At 42.9% G+C, this 21,235-nt stretch overlaps 2 protein-coding genes across 3 annotated transcripts in view; one reads left to right on the top strand and one right to left on the bottom strand.

Annotated features, from left to right (window-relative positions):
* The window catches only part of PIK3C2A (phosphatidylinositol-4-phosphate 3-kinase catalytic subunit type 2 alpha), a 130,022-nt gene that overhangs the window by 108,519 nt on the left and 268 nt on the right, over positions 1-21,235 (bottom strand). The window contains exon 1 of one of the 2 annotated variants that reach the window (XM_032166526.2): positions 17,105-17,133. The exons of the other annotated variant lie outside the window; for it this stretch is intronic. The gene's annotated coding sequence lies outside the window, so the exon portion shown is untranslated. Of the gene's footprint in view, positions 1-17,104; positions 17,134-21,235 lie in introns of those variants that run through there. 2 annotated transcript variants of the gene reach the window in all.
* LOC116476477 (large ribosomal subunit protein eL29-like) lies at positions 6,714-7,512 on the top strand. Its single transcript, XM_032166527.1, has 2 exons — positions 6,714-6,787; positions 7,107-7,512. Exons 1-2 carry the CDS (start codon positions 6,714-6,716, stop codon positions 7,510-7,512), a joined length of 480 nt encoding a protein of 159 aa, XP_032022418.1.

Below are 21,235 nucleotides of genomic sequence, written 5' to 3'. Positions count from 1 at the left end.
GCACGGTGGCTGATGCCTATAATCCCAGCACTTTGGGAGGCCAAGGCGAGTGGTCAGGAGTTGAAGCCCAGGAGTTCAAGACCAGCCTGGACAACATACTAAAACCCCATCTCTATTAAAAATGCAAAAATTAGCTGGGTGTGGTGGTTCGGGCCTGTAGTTCCAGCTACTCAGGAGGCTGAGGTGGGAAGATTGCTTGAGCAGGGTCAAGGCTCCCTAGTGACTGGGTGATTGAGCCTGGGTGATAGAGCAGATCCTGTCTCAAAAAAAAGAAATACTGGCTTTGGGCTCAACAGAGCAATTTGGCTAGAGATAAATCTTCAGGTGTTATCTATGTGTACAGCTGAAGACCTAAAGTCATGGAAGTAGTTGAGATTGCCCTGGGAGAATGTGTAGAGTGAAGATAAAAAAGAAACAAGAAAAAAATCATGAGAGCGATTAGCACATGAAGACTGGTATCAAATAAATACAAGGAACAGAGTATCCTAAGGAGGAAATGGTTAATATTGTCAGAAACTACAGAGAGATGACATAGGATAAGGACTGGAAAAAAACCACTAGATCTAAGAACTCAGTGATGTTTAAAATAATAGCTTTATTGAGATATAACTCAATATAAAATTTACCCTTTTAAAGTATACTATTCAGTTGTTTTTAGTATATTCAGAGGTGTGTGACCATCACTACCACCAAGTTTCAGAATACTTTCATCACCCCATAAAGAAACCCTGCACCCATTAGCAAAGTTTCTAATTGGCAGGGTTTCACATTTCCCCTAATATTAGTGATTTTAAAAGAAGACAGTTTTGGAGAAGTATGAAAAACTGAAAGAAAAGTAAGGAATTATAAGTAACAAGGGTATATTATTCTTTCAAAGGGAACTAGGAGACAGAGGTAAATAGGAGGAGGTGGTATCAGAATGGCTGTTTAAAATGGGAAAGGCCATGGACTGAAGGGAAGGATTCAGGGAAAAAGACTGAGAGGCACAGAGACAGAAGATATATACTCACTCACAAACTGGTACAGTTGAATAGGATACAATCAGAAACACAGATGGAAGGGTTTGACTTGGAAAGGAAGAGACACCTTAGGAGACTATGGTGATAAAAGTAAGAAACTACTAAGTCAATAACTAAAAATGAGGGACAGCTGGGAGCCAATGGTAGGAAGCAGATTTACTTTCTGCTAACTTCTGATAGTTTTAAATTTTTCATCATTTGCATGTTTTACTATCTCAAAATAAAGATGATAAATACAGGGATTTTGGGCCGGGCATGGTGGCTCACGCCTGTAATCCCAGCACTTTGGGAGGCCGAGGTGGGTGGATCACTTGAGGTCAGGAGTTCGAGACCAGCCTGGCCAACATGGTGAAACCCCATCTCTACTAAAAATACAAAAATTAGCCGGGCATGGTGGTGCATGCCTGTAATCTCCAGCTACTCAGGAGTCTGAGGCAGGAGAATCACTTGAGCCTAGGAGGCGGAGATTGCAGTGAGCCGAGATCATGCACCACTACACTCCAACCTGGGTGAGAGTGAGACCCTGTCTCAAAAAAAAAAAAAAAAAAAAGAAGAAAAAGAAAAAGAAATGTCACAGAACAGAGAACACACAAACACCTAATGAATTAAATTTCAGAAAGTGATAGCCCTTCAATAGGAGAGAGAGGCCCAACACTACTCTCTTCCCTGGTGCAGCAGCATCAGGAGAAAATGTACTATAGATGGGGATAAGAAGAAACAAACCAGACTTTAAAGAAAATTTTAATGCCAAATGTAAGCTAGCATGACAGATTAAAATTCCAAGGTGTGGTGGAGGTAAAGCTGAGTAGTCTAATGTGCTGGAAAAAGAATTACAAGTAGCCCCGGACGTGGAACCCATCTGTACCCATCTACCAACTCTCCTACAGGTCTTCACTAAATACACAGGTAGCACACTGAAAGCTGAAGACAAGTCAGAAGAACTGAAAGAGATCCCATCTGAAGTATGTAGACCTCCCTGAAGTACAAGGCAGTTATCTTCCAAAGGAGGATTGGCAAGTGGCAGACAGAAATCCATCTGAGGTAATCCAAGCTTTTGGCTACCAAAGGCTGTGGAGGCAAGAGCTGAGAAAAAGCCCTCCACAGCATTCCAGGCCTTCACAGAATGTAAAACAGCTGCCCTCCGGAGGCAAGGGTAAGAGCAGCAAAGCAGAGATCTCCTGAGACACAGAAAGGCAAGAAGCACAATTAAAGAACACAGAGAACCTCCCAGCGACCTAAAAAGCTGGCAGCTCAGCTGGCAAAACCGATCTCTGAAATCATGTCAGTGCTTAGATCCCAAATCCTGCTGAGGAGAAAGTCATAATTCTGCCCCAAAGTATTTGGACCCAGCGGTAAACTGAATCAAACTACAGCTGCAACAAAGCACAGACTCATCTTACTTATGAATTAGACTTAATCAATTTAGTGGCCAGACAGAATAAATGGAATTTTGGAGGTAAATATTAAGTAAAAAATAAGTAAACTTCAGGTTCTCCTTTTATAGAAGTTGTCTGGTATACAGGCCAGGTACGGCAGCTCACGCCTGTAATCCCAGCACTATGGGAGGCCGAGGTGGGTGGATCACCTGAGGTCAGGAGTTCGAGACCAGCGTGGCCAAGATGGTGAAACCCCATCTCTTCTAAAAATACAAAAATTAGCCGGGCATGGTAGCACAGGCCTGTAATCCCAGATACTCAGGGGACTGAGGCTGGAGAATTGCTTGAACTCGGGAGGCAGAGATTACGGTTGGTTTTTGCATATTCAGTTGTTTTTAGTATATTTTTAGTATATTCACAGGTGCGTGACCATCACTACTACCAAGTTTCAGAATACTTTCATCGCCCCATAAAGAAACCCTGCACTCATTAGCAGTCACATTTCCCCTCCCTAATATTAGTGATTTTAAAAGAAGACAGTTTTGGAGAAGTATGAAAAACTAAAAAGTGAGCCGAAATTGAGCCACTGCACTCCAGCCTGCGTCACAGAGTGAGGCTCTGACTCAAAAAAAAAAAAAAAAGAAGTTGTCTGGTATAAAATAAAAGATCATGAGACATACAAAGAAGCAAGAAAATGTGACCAACGGTAAATAAAAGTAAAGGAAATAGTCAAAATAAGCAAACTCAAAGATGCCCCAAATGTTGGAATTATTATTAAACAGTAAGTTTAGGCTGGGTATGGTGGCTCACGCCTGTAATCCCAGCACTTTGGGAGGCCAAGGTGGGTGGATCGCTTGAGGTCAGGAGTTCAAGACCAGCCTGGCCAACATGGTGAAACCCCGTCTCTACCAAAAATACAAAAATTAGCTGGGCATAGTGACGCGTGCCTGTAATCCCAGCTACTTGGGAGGCTGAGGCAGGAGAATTGCTTGAACCTGGGAGGCAGAGGTTGTGGTGAGCCGAGATCACGCCACTGTACCCCATCCTGGGCAACAGAGAGAGACTCCATCTCAAAAAAAATAGTAACTTTAAAATAATTATGATAGGCTGGGTGCGGTAGCTCACACCTGTAATTCCAGAACTCTGGGAGGCCAAGGCAGGTAGATCACCTGAGGTAAGGAGTTTGAGACCAGCCTGGCCAACATGGTGAAACACCATCTCTATTAAAATACAAAAATTAGCCAGGTGTGGTGGCATGCACCTGTAATCCCAGCTACTCAGGAGGCTGAGGCAGTAGAATCACTTGAACCCGGGAGGCAGAGGTTGCAGTGAGCCAAGATTGCGCCACTGCACTCCATCCAGCCTGGGCGACAGAGTGAGACTCTGTCTCAAAAAAAAAAAATTATGATAAAAATATTAAATGATCTAGTAGAAAAGACAGACAATATGTACGAAGTGATGAGACATTTCAGCATAGTAACAGGAACTACAGAAAAGAAATACTGGAAAGGAAAAATATATTCAAAATCAATAATTAATTAGATGGACTTAGCAGAACGACTGATAAACCTGAGGACAGATCAATAGAAAATATCAAAACTGAAACAGAGAAAAAGAGGGGGAAGGGGATACAACAGCATGTCTAAGTTCTGTGGGACAATTTCAAATGGTTTAAGATAATGTGTAATTGGAGTCCAAGAAGGAGAGGAGAGAGAATGAAACAGAAGAATTATTTTAAAAGGAAATGGCCAGAACTTTCCACAAGTAAAGAAAGACATCAACCAAACAAAACCAAGAAGTTCAGTGAAGCCCAAACAGGATAAAAATATACTAGAGGATTCACCTAATGAGGTTATAATGTAGTTTAAATGACTACTTGAAAGAAATTATGCCGGTTCTTATTAATACATGGAGTTAGGATCAAATCCATCTGTTGTCTACAGAGTCTGTTCCTAAAGAAACCATGGAGGTAAGTTTTAATTTTACATCCTACCTATTAAAGAATTTAGCCTTGCCCAAAGACAGGTGCCCTCTGCTCCTGAGAGGTAATCTATGTCATACTTGATAGGAGTGTCTTTCTGGGCAGGATTGGCCAACCAGAAAGACCAACCATGTGATTTAGGATGGGGACTTTGGGTCACCCAGTATCAGTCTGAATCCAACCTGGAGACTGAGCTCAACTATGTGGGCAATCCATCAATCAAACATGCCTATTTAATGAAGTCCTAATTTGAAAATCTGGACACTGAAGCACAAGTGAGCTTCCCCGGATGGCAACAGTCCATGCATACTGTCACATATTGATACTGAGAGTAACACCTCCTGACTTAATGGGGAGCGAATACCAGATGCTCCAACATTTGAAACCCTCTTGAACTTGGTTCTATGGGCTCCTTGCCTTGATTTTAATCTGTATCCTTTCCTTGAAATAAACTGTAACCATGAACATAATAGCTCTTAGCAGTGAGTTCTCCTAGCATCTTTTTAGCAAGTTATCGAAACTTTGGGAACCTCCCCAGACCCCAAAGACTTGCAGTTGGTGTCAGAAGTGAAAGTGGTCTTATGGAAGACTGTGTCCTCAAACTTTGCAGTTTAGCTAATTCAGAGAGGATCTTCATAAAAGTTTTAGGTTCATTTAATGATGAAAGCTAGCTGAAAGTTCAGGCTTGGCCGGGTGTGGTGGCTCATGCCTGTACTCTGAACTCTTTGGGATGTCAAGGCAGGCAGATTGCTTGAGTCCAGGAGTTTGAGACTAGCCTAGGCAACATAAGGAAACCCTGCTTCTACTAAAAAACAAACAAAAAAAAGAATAGAAAAATTAGCCAGCATGGTGGTGCATGACTGTAGTCCCAGCTAGTCAGGAGGCTGAGGTGGGAGGAAAGCTCGAGCTCAGGAACCAGAGGTTGCAGTGAGCGGAGATCACACCACTGCACTCCAGCCAGGGTAACAGAGCAAGACCCCTGTCTCAATAAATAAATTAATTAATTAATAATTCAGGTGTAATAGAAATGTATGGATCCTCTTATTATTTGTTTAACCATGTGTTTGAAGACGCTCTTTGGGGAATATTGCTGATGTAGTAAAGTTATATTCTCCAAGCTAAATCCAACATTGTGGGTCAGTCTAAATCAGAACAGGAGACTTAATTTAACAAGCTGAATAAGCTACATTACTATACTGTACATCTCCATCTCATATTTTATACAACTCTTTTAACGTATGAAAAAGTAATTGCTTCTGGTCCAACAACTACAAATAATCCCCACAAAAGAACTGTTTTGTTTTGTATTTTTGAGACAATCTTGCTCTGTCACCCAGGCTGGAGTACAGTGGTGCAATCTCAGCTCACTACAACCTCCATCTCCCAGGTTCAAGTGATTCTCATGCCTCAGCTTCCTGAGTAGCTGGGATTACAGGTGTGTGCTACCACGACCAGCTAAATGTTTTATTTTTGGTAGAGATGGGGTTTCACCACGTTGGCCAGGATAGTCTCAAACTCCTGATCTCAAGTGATCTGCTTGCCTCAGCCTCCCAGAGTGCTGGGATTACGGACGTGAGCCACCATGCCCGGCCACAAAACAAATGTTATGGAAACCTCACCACCAGTCAACCTTTTATAGCAAATACATTATTTGACTTTAAACATTCAGCCAATTATTATGTGGTAACTATGAAAACAACTATGATTTTAATGTCCCCTCCAAAACTCATGTTGAAATTTAATTGCCATTGTGATAGTATTAAGAGGTGGGACCTTTAAGAGATGATTAGGCCAGGAAGGCATAGTCCTCATGACTATGATTGTGGGAGTGCACTCACACAATGTCATAATTGTGGGATTAATACCATAACTGTAGGAATGGGTTCCTGATTAAAGGATGAGTTCAGCCAGATTTCCTCTCTGTCGTATGTGCTCACCTGCACTATGTTATGACACAGCAAGAATGCCCTCACCAGATGCCAAGCAGATGTTAGTACTACCATGCCCTTGGACTTCCCAGCCTCCAGAACTATAAGCCAAATAAATTTATTTTCTTTATAAAGTATCAATCTGTGGTATTCTGTTATAGCAGCAGAAAATGAACTAAGACATTCTTCAAATAAAAACTAATCCTGAAATAAGAGATTTTTCCGCTGTGGTTAGAAACTGAAATTCCCTGAAGAATATTTCCTTAGAAATCGGCTTTGTTATCCCACTAAGTTTTATAGTTGAAAAATATTCTTAAATCTAAAGGTATTAACAGAAATTCAACTTAAAAATTGCTGAATATAGCTTCCAGTTCCAGGTGCTTTGGGAGCCATGGCTTAAGGTGCAGACATGGCCAAGTCCAAGAACCACACCACACACAACCATTCCCGAAAATGGCACAGAAATGGTATTAAGAAACCCCAGTCAAGCCGGGTGTGGTGGCTTACACCCGTAATCCCAGCACTTTGGGAGGCCGAGGCGGGTGGATCATGAGGTCAAGAGATTGAGACCAACCTGGCCAACATGGTGAAACCCCATCTCTACTAAAAATATAAAAATTAGCAGGGCATGATGGCGCGCATCTGTAGTCCCAGCTACTCGGGAAGCTGCGGCAGGAGAATTGCTTGAAACCAGGAGGCGGAGGCTGCAGTGAGCCAAGATTGCATCACTGCACTCCAGCCTGGCAACAGAGCAAGACTCTGTCTCAAAAAGAAAAGAAAAGAAAAGAAAAGAAAAGAAAAGAAAAGAAAAGAAATCCCAATCACAAAGATACGACTCTCTTAAGGGGGTGGACCCCAAGTTCCTGAGGAACAGGTGCATTGCCAAGAAGCAAAACAAGAAGGGCCTAAAGAAGATGCAGGCCGACAATGCCAAGGCCATCAGTCCACGTGGTGAGGCTACAAAGGCCCTTGTAAAGGAGGTTAAGCCCAAGATCCCAAAGGGTGTCAGCAGTAAGCTCCATCGACTTGCCTACATTGCCCACCCCAAGCTTGGGAAGCGTGCTTGTGCCCGCACTGCCAAGGGGCTTGGGCTGTGCCAGCCAAAGGACAAGGCCAAGGATCAAACCAAGGCCCAAGCTGCAACTCCAGCTTCAGTTCCAGCTCAGGTTCACAAAGGTGCTCAGGCCCCTACAAAGGCTTCAGAGTAGCTATCTGTCTGCCAACGTGAGGACACAAGGACTGGTGCAACCTACCCAGGCTGCCATCGCATGGGGCTGGGGTCCTCACCTCCTGTGCTATTTGTACCAATATACCTGAGGCAGGAAAGAAAAAAAAATTGCTAAATACAGGCATCACAAACTAACAAATGAGGACTTTGAATTAGAAGAAAAGAAAAACTGAGTTTCTGCCCCAACCCTATTATTATTAATTAGCTATTTCAACTTGAATAAAGCACTTTACCTCTCTGAGCTTCAATTGCTCAAGTATATAAAGTTTTCAGACATTGGATGGTAAGATTCATTCTAGCCTGGCGCGGTGGCTCACGCCTGTAATCCCAGCACTTTGAGAGGCCAAGGCAGGTGGATTACCTGAGGTCAGGGGTTCAAGACCAGCCTCACCAACATGGTGAAACTCCACCTCTACTAAAAATACAAAATTAGCCGGACGTGGTGGCGCATGCCTGTTATCCCAGCTACTCGGGAGTCTGAGGAAGGAGAATCGCTTGAACCTGGGAGGCAGAGGTTGCAGTGAGCCAAGACTGCAACATTGCACTCCAACCTGGGCAACAAGAGCGAAACTCCGTCTCAAAGGAAAAAAAAAAGAAAGATTAATTCTAACTCTTAGATTTCTATAATATTAACTTTAACTTGTAAAGTTTAATTCTTTTCTCCAAATTTTGTTGCGTTAAATGTGCTGCTACATTTCCAAGTTGAGGGTATGACACAATGAAAATTCCTCATTCGAATCTAACTTAATTTTACTCTGTGGATTTCTTGTGATGTATTTTTTTTATAAAAATTAGAAACATAGGGGGCCGGGTGTGGTGGCTCACGCCCATAATCCCAGCACTTTGGGAGGCCGAGACGGGGAGATCACGAGGTTAAGAGATCAAGACCATCCCGGCCAACTTGGTGAAACCCTGTCTCTACTAAAAACACAAAAATTAGCCGGGCGTGGTGGTGGGCGCCTGTAATCCCAGCTACTCAGGAGGCTGAGGCAGGAGATTCGCTGTAATCCGGGAGGCAGAGGTTGCAGTGAGCCAAGATGGCACCATTGCATTCCAACCTGGTGAAAGAGCAAGACTGTCTCAAAGAAAAAAAAAAAAATTAGAAACGTGGCCGGGTGCGGTGGCTCACGCCTGCAAACCCAGCACTTTGGGAGGCCAGGGCAGGCAGATCACTTGAGGTCAAGAGTTCAAAACCAGTCTGGCCAACATGGTGAAACTCCATCTCTACCAAAAAAATACAAAAATTGACCAGGCATGGTCGAGTGCACCATGTAGTAGTCGTTGTTGTCGTCGTCGTCCCAGCTACTTAGGAGACTGCGGCAGGAGGATTGCTTGAACCCAGGAGGCAGAGGTTGCAGTGAGCCAATATCATGCCACTGCTCTCCAGCCTGGGCAACAGAGTGAGATGCTATCTCAAAAAAAAAAAAAAAAAAAAAGGAGCCTGGCACGGTGGCTCCGGCCTGTAATCCCAGCACTTTGGGAGGCCGAGGCGGTTTGAACCATCCTAACACAGGTGAAACCCTCAATAAAAAACAAAAATTGGCCGGGGGTGGTAGCCTGTAATCCAGTTGGCAGGCGCCTGTAGTCCCAGCTACTTGGGAGGCTGAGGCAGGAGTATGGCGTGAACCCGGGAGGCGGAGCTTGCAGTGAGCCGAGATAGTGCCACTGCACTCCAGCCTGGGCAACAGAGCCAGACTCCGTCTCCAAAGAAAAAAAAAAAAAAAAGAGAAAAGAAAAGAAACATACTATCACATTGTGGATTAAGGAAAGAAACAAAAAAAATCAGAAACAAGTTAAATCACTAAGCTCAACTATCAAAAATCAGAAATCTCTCCAAAAAAATCTTAAAATCTCCATCTATCAAAAAAAACTTTTTTAATTATTAAATTTGATATACCTCCAAGAAGGGGGATACTATACTGAATTTTAGGGATAATAGGAAGCCCAGGGTGAATTTCAGGCAGATACAGTCACGTGATCTGATTTACATTGCTCAAGATCCCTACTGTTCTGTGGAAAATAGGCATAACAAACAAAAATGGAAACTGGGAGACCAATTAACAGCTAGCTGAAAAAGTCTAGAATAATGACTTGGACTAGGATAACAGCAATAGAAATGTTAAGAAATGGTTTGATTCAAACAAGCAAACAAAATGATACATATAGACAGTAAATGAAATAGGAGAAAAAAACAGTAATGTGAGACAGAATGATTTAGTTGGGGAGGATACTATTTTTTTTTTTTTTTTTTTTTGAGACGGAGTCTTGCTCTGTCACCCAGCCTGGAGTGCAGTGGCCCAATCTCGGCTCACTGCAAGCTCCGCCTCCCGGGTTCACGCCATTCTCCTGCCTCAGCCTCCTGAGTAGCTGGGACTACAGGCGCCGGCCACCACGCCTGACTAATTTTTCTGTATTTTTAGTAGAGATGGGGTTTCACCGTGTTAGCCAGGATGGTCTCGATCTCCTGACCTCGTGATCCGCCCACCTTGGCCTCCCAAAGTGCTGGGATTACAGGCGTGAGCCACCGTGCCCAGTGAGGATACTATTTTTAATCGGGTAGTGAGGGGAAAAAAAAAAAATTGGAGCCACAACCTGGACATAAAAAAGAGTGAGCCATGGGAAAAGTGAAGAGGAGAGTCTTCCCAAGCTTCGTCACACGTTTAAAAATAGGTGAGCCTGGCCAGGCATGGGGCCTCACACCTATAATCCCAGCACTTTGGGAGGCTGAGGTGGGAGGATCAAAAGGTCAGGAGTTCGAGACCAGCCTGATCAACATGGTGAAACTCCGTCTCTACTAAAAATAAAAAATTAGCCAGGCATGGTGGTGCTCGCCTATAACCCCAGCTACTCAGGAGGCTGAGGCAGGGGAATAGCTTGAACTCGGGAGGCGGAGGCTGCAGTGAGCCAAGATCACGCCACTACACTCCAGCCTGGGCAACAGAGCGAGACTCTGTCTCAAAAAAAAAAGATAGGTGAGCCTAACCTGGCTCCTACTCCATTCTTCTTCTTCTTCTTCTTCTTCTTTTTTTTGAGACAGAGTCTTGCTCTGTTGCCCCTGCTGGAGTGCAGTAGCATGATCTCAGCTCACTGCAACCTCCACCTTCCAGCTCAAGTGATCCTCCCACCTCAGTCTCCCAAGTAGCTGGGACTATAGGTGCATGCCACCATGTCTGGCTAATTTTTGTATTTTTTGTCGAGACGGGGTTTCACCATGTTGCCCACGCTGGTCTTGAACTTCTGGGTGCAAGAGATCCACCGACCTCAGCTTCCCAAAGCGCTGGGACTACAGGCATGAGCCACTGCACCTGGCCCCCACTCCATTCTTCAGCCTCCATATTACTCTGTTAAAACAATTATCCACTGTACAAGTACTATAAGCACATTAATAAAGGCCTTAATTCTATTTTGACAAAAGGCAATGGTTGCACTGTAGCTTAATATCCACTAGTAGTCATTATTCCTTCTTCAGCCCTTAGGAGTAACATTCTACACATAAGTGATTCACAACCAGGGAATCCAACCAAGACAATTTTCTATGTCTGCATATGTGTATCACTGTATGTATGTGGGAGGGGGACAAGGAAAGGGGATATAGTCACAGCAAGAGATCCCTATTGAAAGACATTTTGCTGACCAAGAAGTTTTCAATCTAACTCAGAATCCCAACAGTAGTACTGCTTTGTGGAGATAATTACTGAACTTTGATCTACTTCATTGTTCATTCATTTGACATGAATCATTAAATAAACTTTGACATCACCCCAATTCCAACATGACAGATAACAGTAAAGCTTCTGTGTTAAATGTTATGGTATACACCTGCATTTAACATGGCTTAAGGTAGAAAAAAGATAAAACTGAGTTGCAACTGAGAAACCCTCAATAGTGAATAATAAAAAATAATGAAAAACTGACATGAATACTTCTGGAATTTTCCCCCAAACTCCATCAATTTCTATGACTAAAAAAGTCTTACTTTCACATGACATCAACATGTGGATTAAATTCGTAGTTTTATATAACAGTGATAGCAGGAGAAAGAACCATGTAGCAGCAAGCAAATATCAGACTTCCCTCTTATAAACTGTGTGATTTTTTTTTTTTTTTTGAGATGTTGTCTTGCTCTGTCACCCAGGCTGGAGTACAGTGGCATGATCTCCACTCATTGCAACCTCCACCTCCCAGGTTCAAGCCGATTCTCCTGCCTCAGCCTCCCGAGTAGCCAGGATTACAGGTGCCCGCCACCACACCCAGCTGATTTTTGTAATTTTAGAAGAGGCAGGGTTTCACCATGTTGGCCAGGTTGGTCTCGAACTCCTGACCTCAGATAATCCACCCACCTCGGCCTCCCAAAGTGCTGGGATTACAGGCATGAGCCACACTGCCTGGCCAACTGTGTGATTTTTAAAGCAAGTTACTTGATCTCCCTTTGTCTTTAGTTTTCTCCTCTGTAAAACACAGGTAATATAGTGTTTTCAGAGTTAAATAAAATTATATAATAAAATGCTTAGCATATAATAGAGATTTTAAAAGTTTCCATCCAATTATTTTTCCTTTTAAAAAATGTTAACATCACCCTGCCTTGACCATTGTTGAAACAAGCATCAATATATGTTACTACCATTAACTGTGCACAGTGGCATGCACCTGTACTCCCACCTACTCTGGAGGCTGAGGCAGAAGGATCCCTTGAGCCTATCACGTCAAGGCTATACTGCACTACGATTGTCTCTGCAAATAGCCATTGTACCCCAGCCTGGACAACACAGCAAGACCTCATTAAAAAAAACAAAACAAAAAAAAAAACACCTTAGGCCAGGCACAGTGGCTTACGCCTATAATCCCAGCACTTTAGTAGGCCGAGGTGGGTGGATCACTTGAGGTCAGCAATTCGAGACCAGCCTGGCCAACATGGTGAAACACTGTCTCTACCAAAAATACAAAAATTAGCCAGGCGTGCTGGCAGGTGCCTGTAATCCCAGCTACTTGGGAGGATGAGTCAGGAGAATCACTTGAACCTGGGAGGCAGAGGTTGCAGTGAGCCGAGATCATGCCATTGCACTCCAGCCTGGGCAACACAGTGAGACACCGTCTCAAAAAAAAAAAAAAGCCAACTTATTATCAATAAGCACATGAAAAGATACTCAATATCACTAGTCAACCTACTAGAATGGCTATAACTGGAAAAAAAGAAAAAAAGGAAAACAACAAGTGGTGGCAAGGATGTAGAAAAAGCAGAACCCTGATACTTTGCTGCTAAGGGAATGTAAAATGGTACAGCCACTTTGGAAAACACTTTAGTGTTTCTTCAAAAAATTAAATATGGAATTACAACAACCCAGCAATTCCACTCCTAGATATATATCCAAAAAACTGAAAATAGGAGTACACTAATGCTCATAGCAGCATTGTTTATAATAGCCAAAAGGTGAAAACAAATGCAGTATCCATCAATGAATTAATATACAAAATGTGGTACATTAAATATGATTCAGTCATAAAAATGATACATTCCACAACACGTATGAACCTTGAAAACATTACACAAAGTGAAATAAGTCAGACACAAAAGGCTAAATACTACACGATTCCAATTACACGAAAGATCTAGAATAGGTAAATTCACAGAGACAAAAAGTAGAGGCTGGGCACAGGGGCTCACGCCTGTAATCCGAACACTTTGGGAGGCCAAGGCGGGTGGATCAAGACCATCCTGGCCAACATGGTGAAACCCTGTCTCTATTAAAAATACAAAAATTAGCTGGACGTGGTGGCATATGCCTGTAGTCCCAGCTATTCGGGAGGCTGAGGCAGAATTGCTTGAACCTGGGAGGCAAAGGTTGCAGTGAGCTGAGATCTTGCCACTACATTCCAGCCTCCATCTCAAAAAAAAAAAGTAGATTAGTGGTTACCAAGGGCTGAGTTGAGAAGAGAATGAATAGTCACTGCTTAACAGCTACAGTGTTTGGGATGGTTAAAAAATACAAAAAATACAAAAATACAAAAATTAGCTGGGCATAGTGGTGCATGCCTGTAATCCCAGCTACACGGGAGGAGGCGGCACAAGAATCGCTTGAACCCAGGGGGAGGAAGTTGCAGTGAGCTGAGATTGCGCCACTGCACTCCAGCCTGGGTGACAGAGCGAGACTGCATTTCAAAAAAAAAAAAAAAAAAAAGGCATTAGAAAGTCATCGTCTTGATCGAAATCTTCACATTGTTTCCCATTTTCAACAAACTTAATTCTAGAACCTTGCAGGTTTGACAATTAGCAAAAATTAGTAGTTTACATAAATTTAAACACAGGGGAAACTAGGTGCAGGGTTTAAGGGATTTCTCTGTACTACAGTTACAAATTTTCTGTAAATTGGTAACTTCAGGATTTTTCTATAAACTTTCTAAAAAAGTTTATTAATAAAAAAGAGACATATTATTGAATCTCAAAAGTGTTATGCTAAATGAAAGAAGCCAGACTCAAAAGGCTATATACACTGTGTGATGCCAATTTATATGGCATTTTGGGAAAGGCCAAACTACAGCGATAAAAAACAAATGAGCTGTTGCCAGGGAGTGAGGGGTGGGCAGAAGGGATTTACTTCAAAAGGGCATAATTATGGAATTTTTGGAGTGATGGAAATATTCTATATCTTGTATCTTAATTGTGGTGGTGGCAGTTATACAACTGTTACTGTTTTTTGTAATTCATCTGTTTTAGCAGAACTATACAGAACTTTACACCTAAAACAGATGAATTTTACTAAGTGTAAATTATACCTTAATAAGTATGACTCTTCAAAAAGAATCTTTAACAATTGTAGTATCATGTCATACATTTCAATACACACAGAATTCTAGCCTGATAAACGTCCTTATGAGATCTAGTCAGATGAAACTAGGCTATTCAAGCCGGGCACGGTGGCTCATGCCTGTCATCCCAGCACTTTGGGAGGCAGATGTGGGCGGATCACTTCAGGTCAGGAGTTTAAGACCAGCCTGGCCAACATGGTGAAATCCCGTCTCTACTAAAAACCCAAAAATTAGCCAGATGTGGTGGCAGACGCCTGTAATCCCAGCTACTCAGGAAGCTGAGACAAGAAAATCGCTTGAACCTGCGAGGTGGAGGTTGCAGTGAGCCAAGATCGTGCCACTGCACTCCAGCCTGCGTTACAGAGCGATATTCTATCTAAAAAATAAAAATAAAAAATAAGCCTTGAAAACCCTTCCCTAGGCTGGGCGCAGTGGCTCACGCCTGTAATCCCAGCACTTCGGGAGGCTGAGGCAGGTGGATCATGAGGTCAAGAGATTGAGACCATCCTAGCCAACATGGTGAAACCCCATCTCTACTAAAAATACAAAAATCAGCCGAGCGTGGTGACGTGTGCCTGTAATCCCAGCTACTTGGGAGGCTGAGGCAGGAGAATCACTTGAGCCTGGGAGGCAGAAGTTGCAGTGAGCCAAGATTGGTCACTGCACTCCAGCCTGGTGACAGAACGTGACTCCGTCTCAAAAAAAAAAAAAAAGAAAAAAAGAAAACCCTTCCCTAAACCTACGTTTTCTGTTCCCTTAGCTAAGTTTTCCCTTAAGTTGTTCTCTGTGCATTGAAATAACACTATCCTTAACACCTCATCATCTTCTTCTTCCTATAGTAAGGATTTACAATCTAAACTCTTTACTCAAAAATCTTGTCTAATTAACTTAGCTATTTTCCATTTGACTATATTATCCCTTACATCTTTTCTTTCCCGTAACAATTTTTTTTAAATAACTGAAGTACTTTTTGCTCCATGCATTGTAGTTAGTTGGTCTCTCCTAGTTGGAATATAAACTTCCCAAAGGCAGGAAGTAACCATTCTTTATTATACACTCCAGAAATCTGGTTTGTACTATGTATCTAAACACTCAAATGCCATATGAAGAGATGATGCAATGAAAAGAATACTGGGGCCGGGGGCGGTGGCCCACACCTGTAATCCCAGCACTTTGGGAGGCAGAGGTGGGCAGATCGCCTGAGGTCAGGAGTTCATGACCAGCCTGGCCAACATGGTGAAACCCCATGTCTACTAAAAATACAAAAATCATCCGGGCGTGGTGGCATGCACCTGTAATCCCAGCTACTCAGGAGGCTGAGGCAAGAGAATCGCTTGAACCCAGGAGGCAGAGGTTGCAGTGAGCTGAGATTGCGCCATTGTACTCCAGACTGGGCGACAAGAGTGAGACTTCATCTCCAGGAAAAAAAAGAAAGAAGAAAAGAAAAGAAAAGAATACTGGGGTGGACGTGGTGGCTTATGCCTGTAATCTTAGCACTTTAGGAGGCCAAGGTGGGCCCAGGGGTTCAAGACCAGCCTGGACAATGTGGCAAAACCCCTTCTCTACAAAAAACACAAAAATTAGCCAGGCATGGTGGCACGTGCTTGTAGTCCCAGCTACTTGGGTGGCTAAGGTGGGAGAATCACCCAAGTGTGGGAGGCGGAGGTTTCAGTGGGCTGAGATGGAGCCACTGCACTCCAGCCTGAGCGACACAGAGAGACCCTCCCTCAAAAAAAAAAAAAAAAAAAAAAAAACACAACACTGGGCCTAGCATTGTAAGACCTGAACTCAAGCAATGCTTCTAATTTATTATGCTAAGTAAGTCACAACATCTTTGGGCCTCAGCAAAATGAGAGAATACTTGCTGTATTTACTTCACAGGTAATAAGGTCTTGGAGGGAAAACAGTGTTAGCTAAGCTATAACCATCAGTCAATACAAGTGTAAAGATGTATTATTGTCAGTCATAGTTATCTTGTCTAAAATTAGCCACTAGTGTTTTTTAACCAAACTCAATGCACAGCAAATTAAGTGCACCAACATTGCACATCAGTCATATCAATAATTTAACTGTTACACTGTAATACTAACAGAAAGCCTTATGTTTAACAGTAAGCATGCTCATTATACACTATCTTAATGCAGTCTCAAGGTTAAAAGATAAATACTTGCTGCTAAGCCAACAATAACTGTCTTCAAATCTATTAAAAGAGGATTTATAAATCCCATTTGTTTTTGTACCCAAATAGCTAAGTTTAAAATTTTAAGAAATCCAAGAAGTAGTTTAAAATTGTATAAATCTCCTTTTAACTTTCTAAAATGTCCATATGCACTCTCTCATTGTATTTTAAATCCATTACGTTAGAAAAACAGACTGCAGGCCGAGTGCAGTGGCTCATGCCTGTAATCCCAGCACTTTGGGAGGCCAAGATGGGAGGATTGCTTGAGGCCAGGAGTTCAAGACCAGCCTGGTCAACATAGTGAGACACCATCTCTATTTAAAAAAAAAAGAAGAAGAAGAAAAAAAGAAATAACATACTGCAGAAAAAAAAAAGATACAAAGTGTACGTAAATGAACAAAATAAAGATAACAAAAATATGACTCCACTACAGAGGCAGAGAAAACAAAGACATTTCTTCTCATCCCAACCATAATCCTATGAACAACGTGAAAGATGCTTACAGCAATATTTGCAAGTATGACCATAATTCTCATCAAAAGAACATCATATACAAGTACCATCAAAATGATTACAAGTTATAAATTACCAGTGATAATTTTCTCATTGGAGTCCCTTTTCCTTTTTCAAGCAGGGAACCAAGACAGAATAGCCTCTAGATCTTTTTTGTGGTGGTTGTTGTTCTTTGAGACAGTGTCTCACTCTGTCACCCAGGCTGGAGTGCAGTGGTGATCATAGCTCACTGCAGCCTCAAACTCCTAGGCTCAAGAGATCCTCCTGTTGGCAGGGCATGGTGGCTCACGCCTGTAATCCCAGCACTTTGGGAGGCGGAGGCGGGCAGATCACAAGGTCAGGAGATTGAGACCATCCTGGTTAACACCGTGAAACTCCGTCTCTACTAAAAAAAATACAAAAAATTAGCTGGGTGTGGTGGCGGGTGCCTGTAGTCCCAGCTACTCAGGGGCTGAGGCAGGAGGATGGCGTGAACCTGGGAGGCCGAGCTTGCAGTGAGCCAAGATCATGCCACTGCACTCCAGCCTTGTCGACAGAGCGAGACTCTATCTCAAAGAAAAAAGAAAAAAAGAGATCCTCCTGCCTCGATCATCCAAAGCACTGGACTATGGGCATGTACTAACGCACCCAGCCTCTAAATCTATACTGTCCAATATGGTAGTTACTAGTTACATGGAGCTATTAAGTGCCTGAAATGTGGCTGTTCCAAATTGAGATGTACCACGTGTAAAACCTACACCAGATTTAAAAGATTTAGGGGAAAAGATTAATGTAAAATCTCCTACCTATGTGACTCCCATTTTTGGCTCACATATTTCTAATGTACAGCACTGCTTTATATATGTAGTCGAATCCTGAATAAGGAAAATGGATGCCAGAAGTATTAAGCAGTTTGCTCAATATCTCACTGCTTGATAGAAGCAGAGCAGGGCCTAGAACCTGATCACGTTTATCCATCCTGCCCTTATGAATAGAAGGAATTAATTATTTAAGACTCAACTTGAGCATCCTCTTCCTCCTCAAACCTACTCATTCCTTTTCCATCTCCCAGCCCAGGTGACCATATCCTATTTAGCGTGCCCTTATAATTATACTGTTATAAAATGTATGTTTGTCTTCCAAATGGATGAGAACTTCCTGAGAGCAAGCACTGTTTCATTCATTTTTCTTATCCCTGGGAACCTTTGAAGTGCCAGGCACTGTTTCAGGCCCTCCGGCACTCTCAGAGCTTTGAGAGGGTTCATTTTTAGCCCTATGCAGGTACAACTACTAAAACGAAATCACCAACAATGTGATGCACCACCAAAAACATCCACATTTATCATTTGCCTGTCTTAAATTATTTTTGGAATATGCTAAATTAAAACAATGCATAGGCCAGGCATAGTGGCTCACACCTGTAATCCCAGTACTTTGGGAGGGCGAGGCGGGCAGATCACTTGAGGTCAGGAGTTCAGGACCAGCTTGGCCAACATGGTGAAACCCCGTCTCTACCAAAATACAAAACTTAGCTGGGCGTGGTGGTGTGCACCTGTAATCCCAGCTACTTGGGAGGCTGAGGCAGGAGGATTGCTTGAACCCAGAAGGCAGAAGTTTCAGTGAGCTGAGATCACACCACTGCACTCCAGCCTGGGTGACGGAGTGAGACTGTCTCAAAAAAGAAAAAAGGGCCGGGCGAGGTGGCTCAAGCCTGTAATCCCAGCACTTTGGAAGGCCGAGGCGGGCAGATCACAAGATCAAGAGCTAAAGACCATCCTGGCCAACCAACATGGTGAAACCCCGTCTCTACTAAAAATACAAAAATTAGCTGGGCATAGTGGCACATGCCTGTAGTCCCAGCTCCTCGGGAGGCTGAGGCAGGAGAGCTACTTGAACCCGGCAGGTGGAGGTTGCAGTGAGCCAAGATCGCGCCACTGCACTCCAGCCTGGTCAACAGAGCGAGACTCTATCTCAAAAAAAAAAAAAAAAAAAAAAAGAAAGAAAAGGAATAATTCATGTTATCAAAGAAAGACAAGTTACAAAAAATGCTTTGCACTACTGCTGCTCTGATGCTCTATAAGAACTCTGAGTTCTTAGGAAATTCAACACTCTTTAGGTATAAGTTCACTTATTGAATGTGCTTACTTAAATGCAAAATTCTGTGCTAAAGAAAGAGTCCTGGACATGGGAATTAATGCAAGCAATCTTCAATTAATTGAAAATTTTAGAACTATTAAGTGCAGAAGAAACAAACAGTATACAGCTACTCATTACAAAAAGTTAGTTTCTAAAATTCCTCAATGCAAACATACCAACTTTTGTATTCTATAAAACAGAAAAAAACTGCCAGGTGCAGTGGCTCAAGTCTTTAATCCCAGCACTTTGGGAGGCCAAGACAGGCAGATCACTTGAGGTCAGGAGTTTGAGACCAGCCTGGTCAACATAGTGAAAACCAGTCTCTATTGAAAAAACACAAAAATGAGCCGTGTGTGGTGGCATGTGCCTGTAATTCCAGCTACTCAGGAGGCTGAGGCAGGAGAATCGCTTGAACCCTGGAAGTGGAGGTTGCAGTGAGCTATCGTGCCACTGCACTCCAGCCTAGGCGACACAGCGAGACTCCGTCTCGAAAAACAAAACAAACCAAAACAGAAAAAAAATTGTAAAACCTGTGATGAAAACATTAAAACATGTCATTTGCAAAGAAAACTGCAAGAAACACGCATATAAAATACAAAAAGCAAGACACTTTAATAAGAAAAAATCTACTTTAGAATGTATTAATTTAGCCAAAATGTATGGAATTTATGGAAGAAACTCAGTATGTGCTTTTTACCTACGTAAAATCACTTTTGAACTAAATTTGAGTTAACAAATAAAATCTCTCTATTCTCAGTTACATTGTTTTTCAGTATGTAACCACTGTCTTGATACTAAAGACTTGATACAAATATCTTATATAAAAATAAAATTTGTATACCTCAACTAGGGTCCTTTCGTCTAATTTGCTACTGTGAATAAGAGCACCATCCTGTCCAGATAAGGTTAGATCAAATTAAAAAAAAAAAAAAAGCGCCATTCTGCTGGGCATGGTAGACCAGCCTGGGCAACACAGTGAGACCCCATGTCAATTAAAAAAAAAAAAAAAAAGAGCACCAACCCCAACTACGGCAGAGCTGCTAAAGGAGTCTCTTGTGGAAACTTGAACCACAAGCCAAGGAGGCAAAGGTACAAAGTCTCTCCTGGAATTAGTTCCTGGACTTCTGTGCAGCCTTCCCCCTTTCACCATTCCCCTACAAACAGCTTTCTTCTTCTTGCATCTCTTATATTCTGTGGCCTTTGATGCTACAATATATTTTAAAATTTTCCCAACAGAGCTTTTCTGCCTGAAACCCACCAGGAAAGATTTCAGGACATTTCTTTAATAACTAATCTTGTTCAAAGAGGAAGGCCTCCTTCGTTTCACTTAATTCAAACCCCCACTGTTCAAAATAAGAATATAATTATAACCTCAATTTCTATCAGGCCAGTATAGGAAAAGAACTACAACAGGCTCTCTCTTCCACGTTATCTCCGGACTTTTTTCCTTAGCTTCTCCTTCCTCATTTCCCTCCTCCCCCCAAAAATAATTCCACAGCTAGAGAATCCCGTTTTTAAAGCCAAAAATTCAGTGAGGAAAATAAGTATGTGCCTTTTTCTTCAATTATTTATTATTCCTCCGTCACTCAGGAAGAGTTAAGCTAGTATTTTTTAATCTGACCGCTCTCTCAGAAGGATGATGCGCTAAATACACACTGAAAGAATAGTCTTCCTAAAGCAAGTGGATTCGCGGCGCAAGGCAACGCGGTGGGAGTGGGGGGCCCGGGGAGAAGAAAAAGTATCCTTGGCCCCCAGAGCCAGAGATGGGACAGGAGGTGAAAGAAGGGGCCGTCACTGAGAAGTGCAACACACACACTCGCCAGAACTAACAATCTGCCAAGAGAATAGGACCGGCCACTGCGGCTCCAGCCCGGTCCCGCGGGACAAGGCGGGGAAGGGGGGCCGGCGGGCCTGCCTTCCTTCTATGGGACAAAACTCCCTGGCGCACCTCCGCTCCCGACAAGAGGGGCCTGGTGGGGACGCGGGCTCCTCGCACCTCCAGCGCAGCACTTGCGCACGGCCTGGGTGGAAACAAGGCCCGGAGGGAGGGGAGTCGGGCTGGGCAGCTTCCAGAGCACGGGATGGAGGGTCA

Source organism: Hylobates moloch, unplaced genomic scaffold, assembly GCF_009828535.3.
Source record: "Hylobates moloch isolate HMO894 unplaced genomic scaffold, HMol_V3 SCAFFOLD_11, whole genome shotgun sequence".
In the NCBI taxonomy this organism is placed as follows: Eukaryota; Metazoa; Chordata; class Mammalia; order Primates; family Hylobatidae; genus Hylobates; species Hylobates moloch.
Note: the sequence above shows the minus strand (reverse complement) of the source record. Positions and strands in the feature narration are given on the sequence as shown.

Bases quoted from the DNA above. Each gene is read 5' to 3' on its own strand.
- LOC116476477 (XM_032166527.1), top strand. From the start codon at position 6,714: ATGGCCAAGTCCAAGAACCACACCACACACAACCATTCCCGAAAATGG. The intron at 6,788-7,106 runs GTCAAGCCGGGT...AGAAAAGAAAAG, and splicing joins AATGGTATTAAGAAACCCCA to AAAAGAAAAGAAATCCCAAT.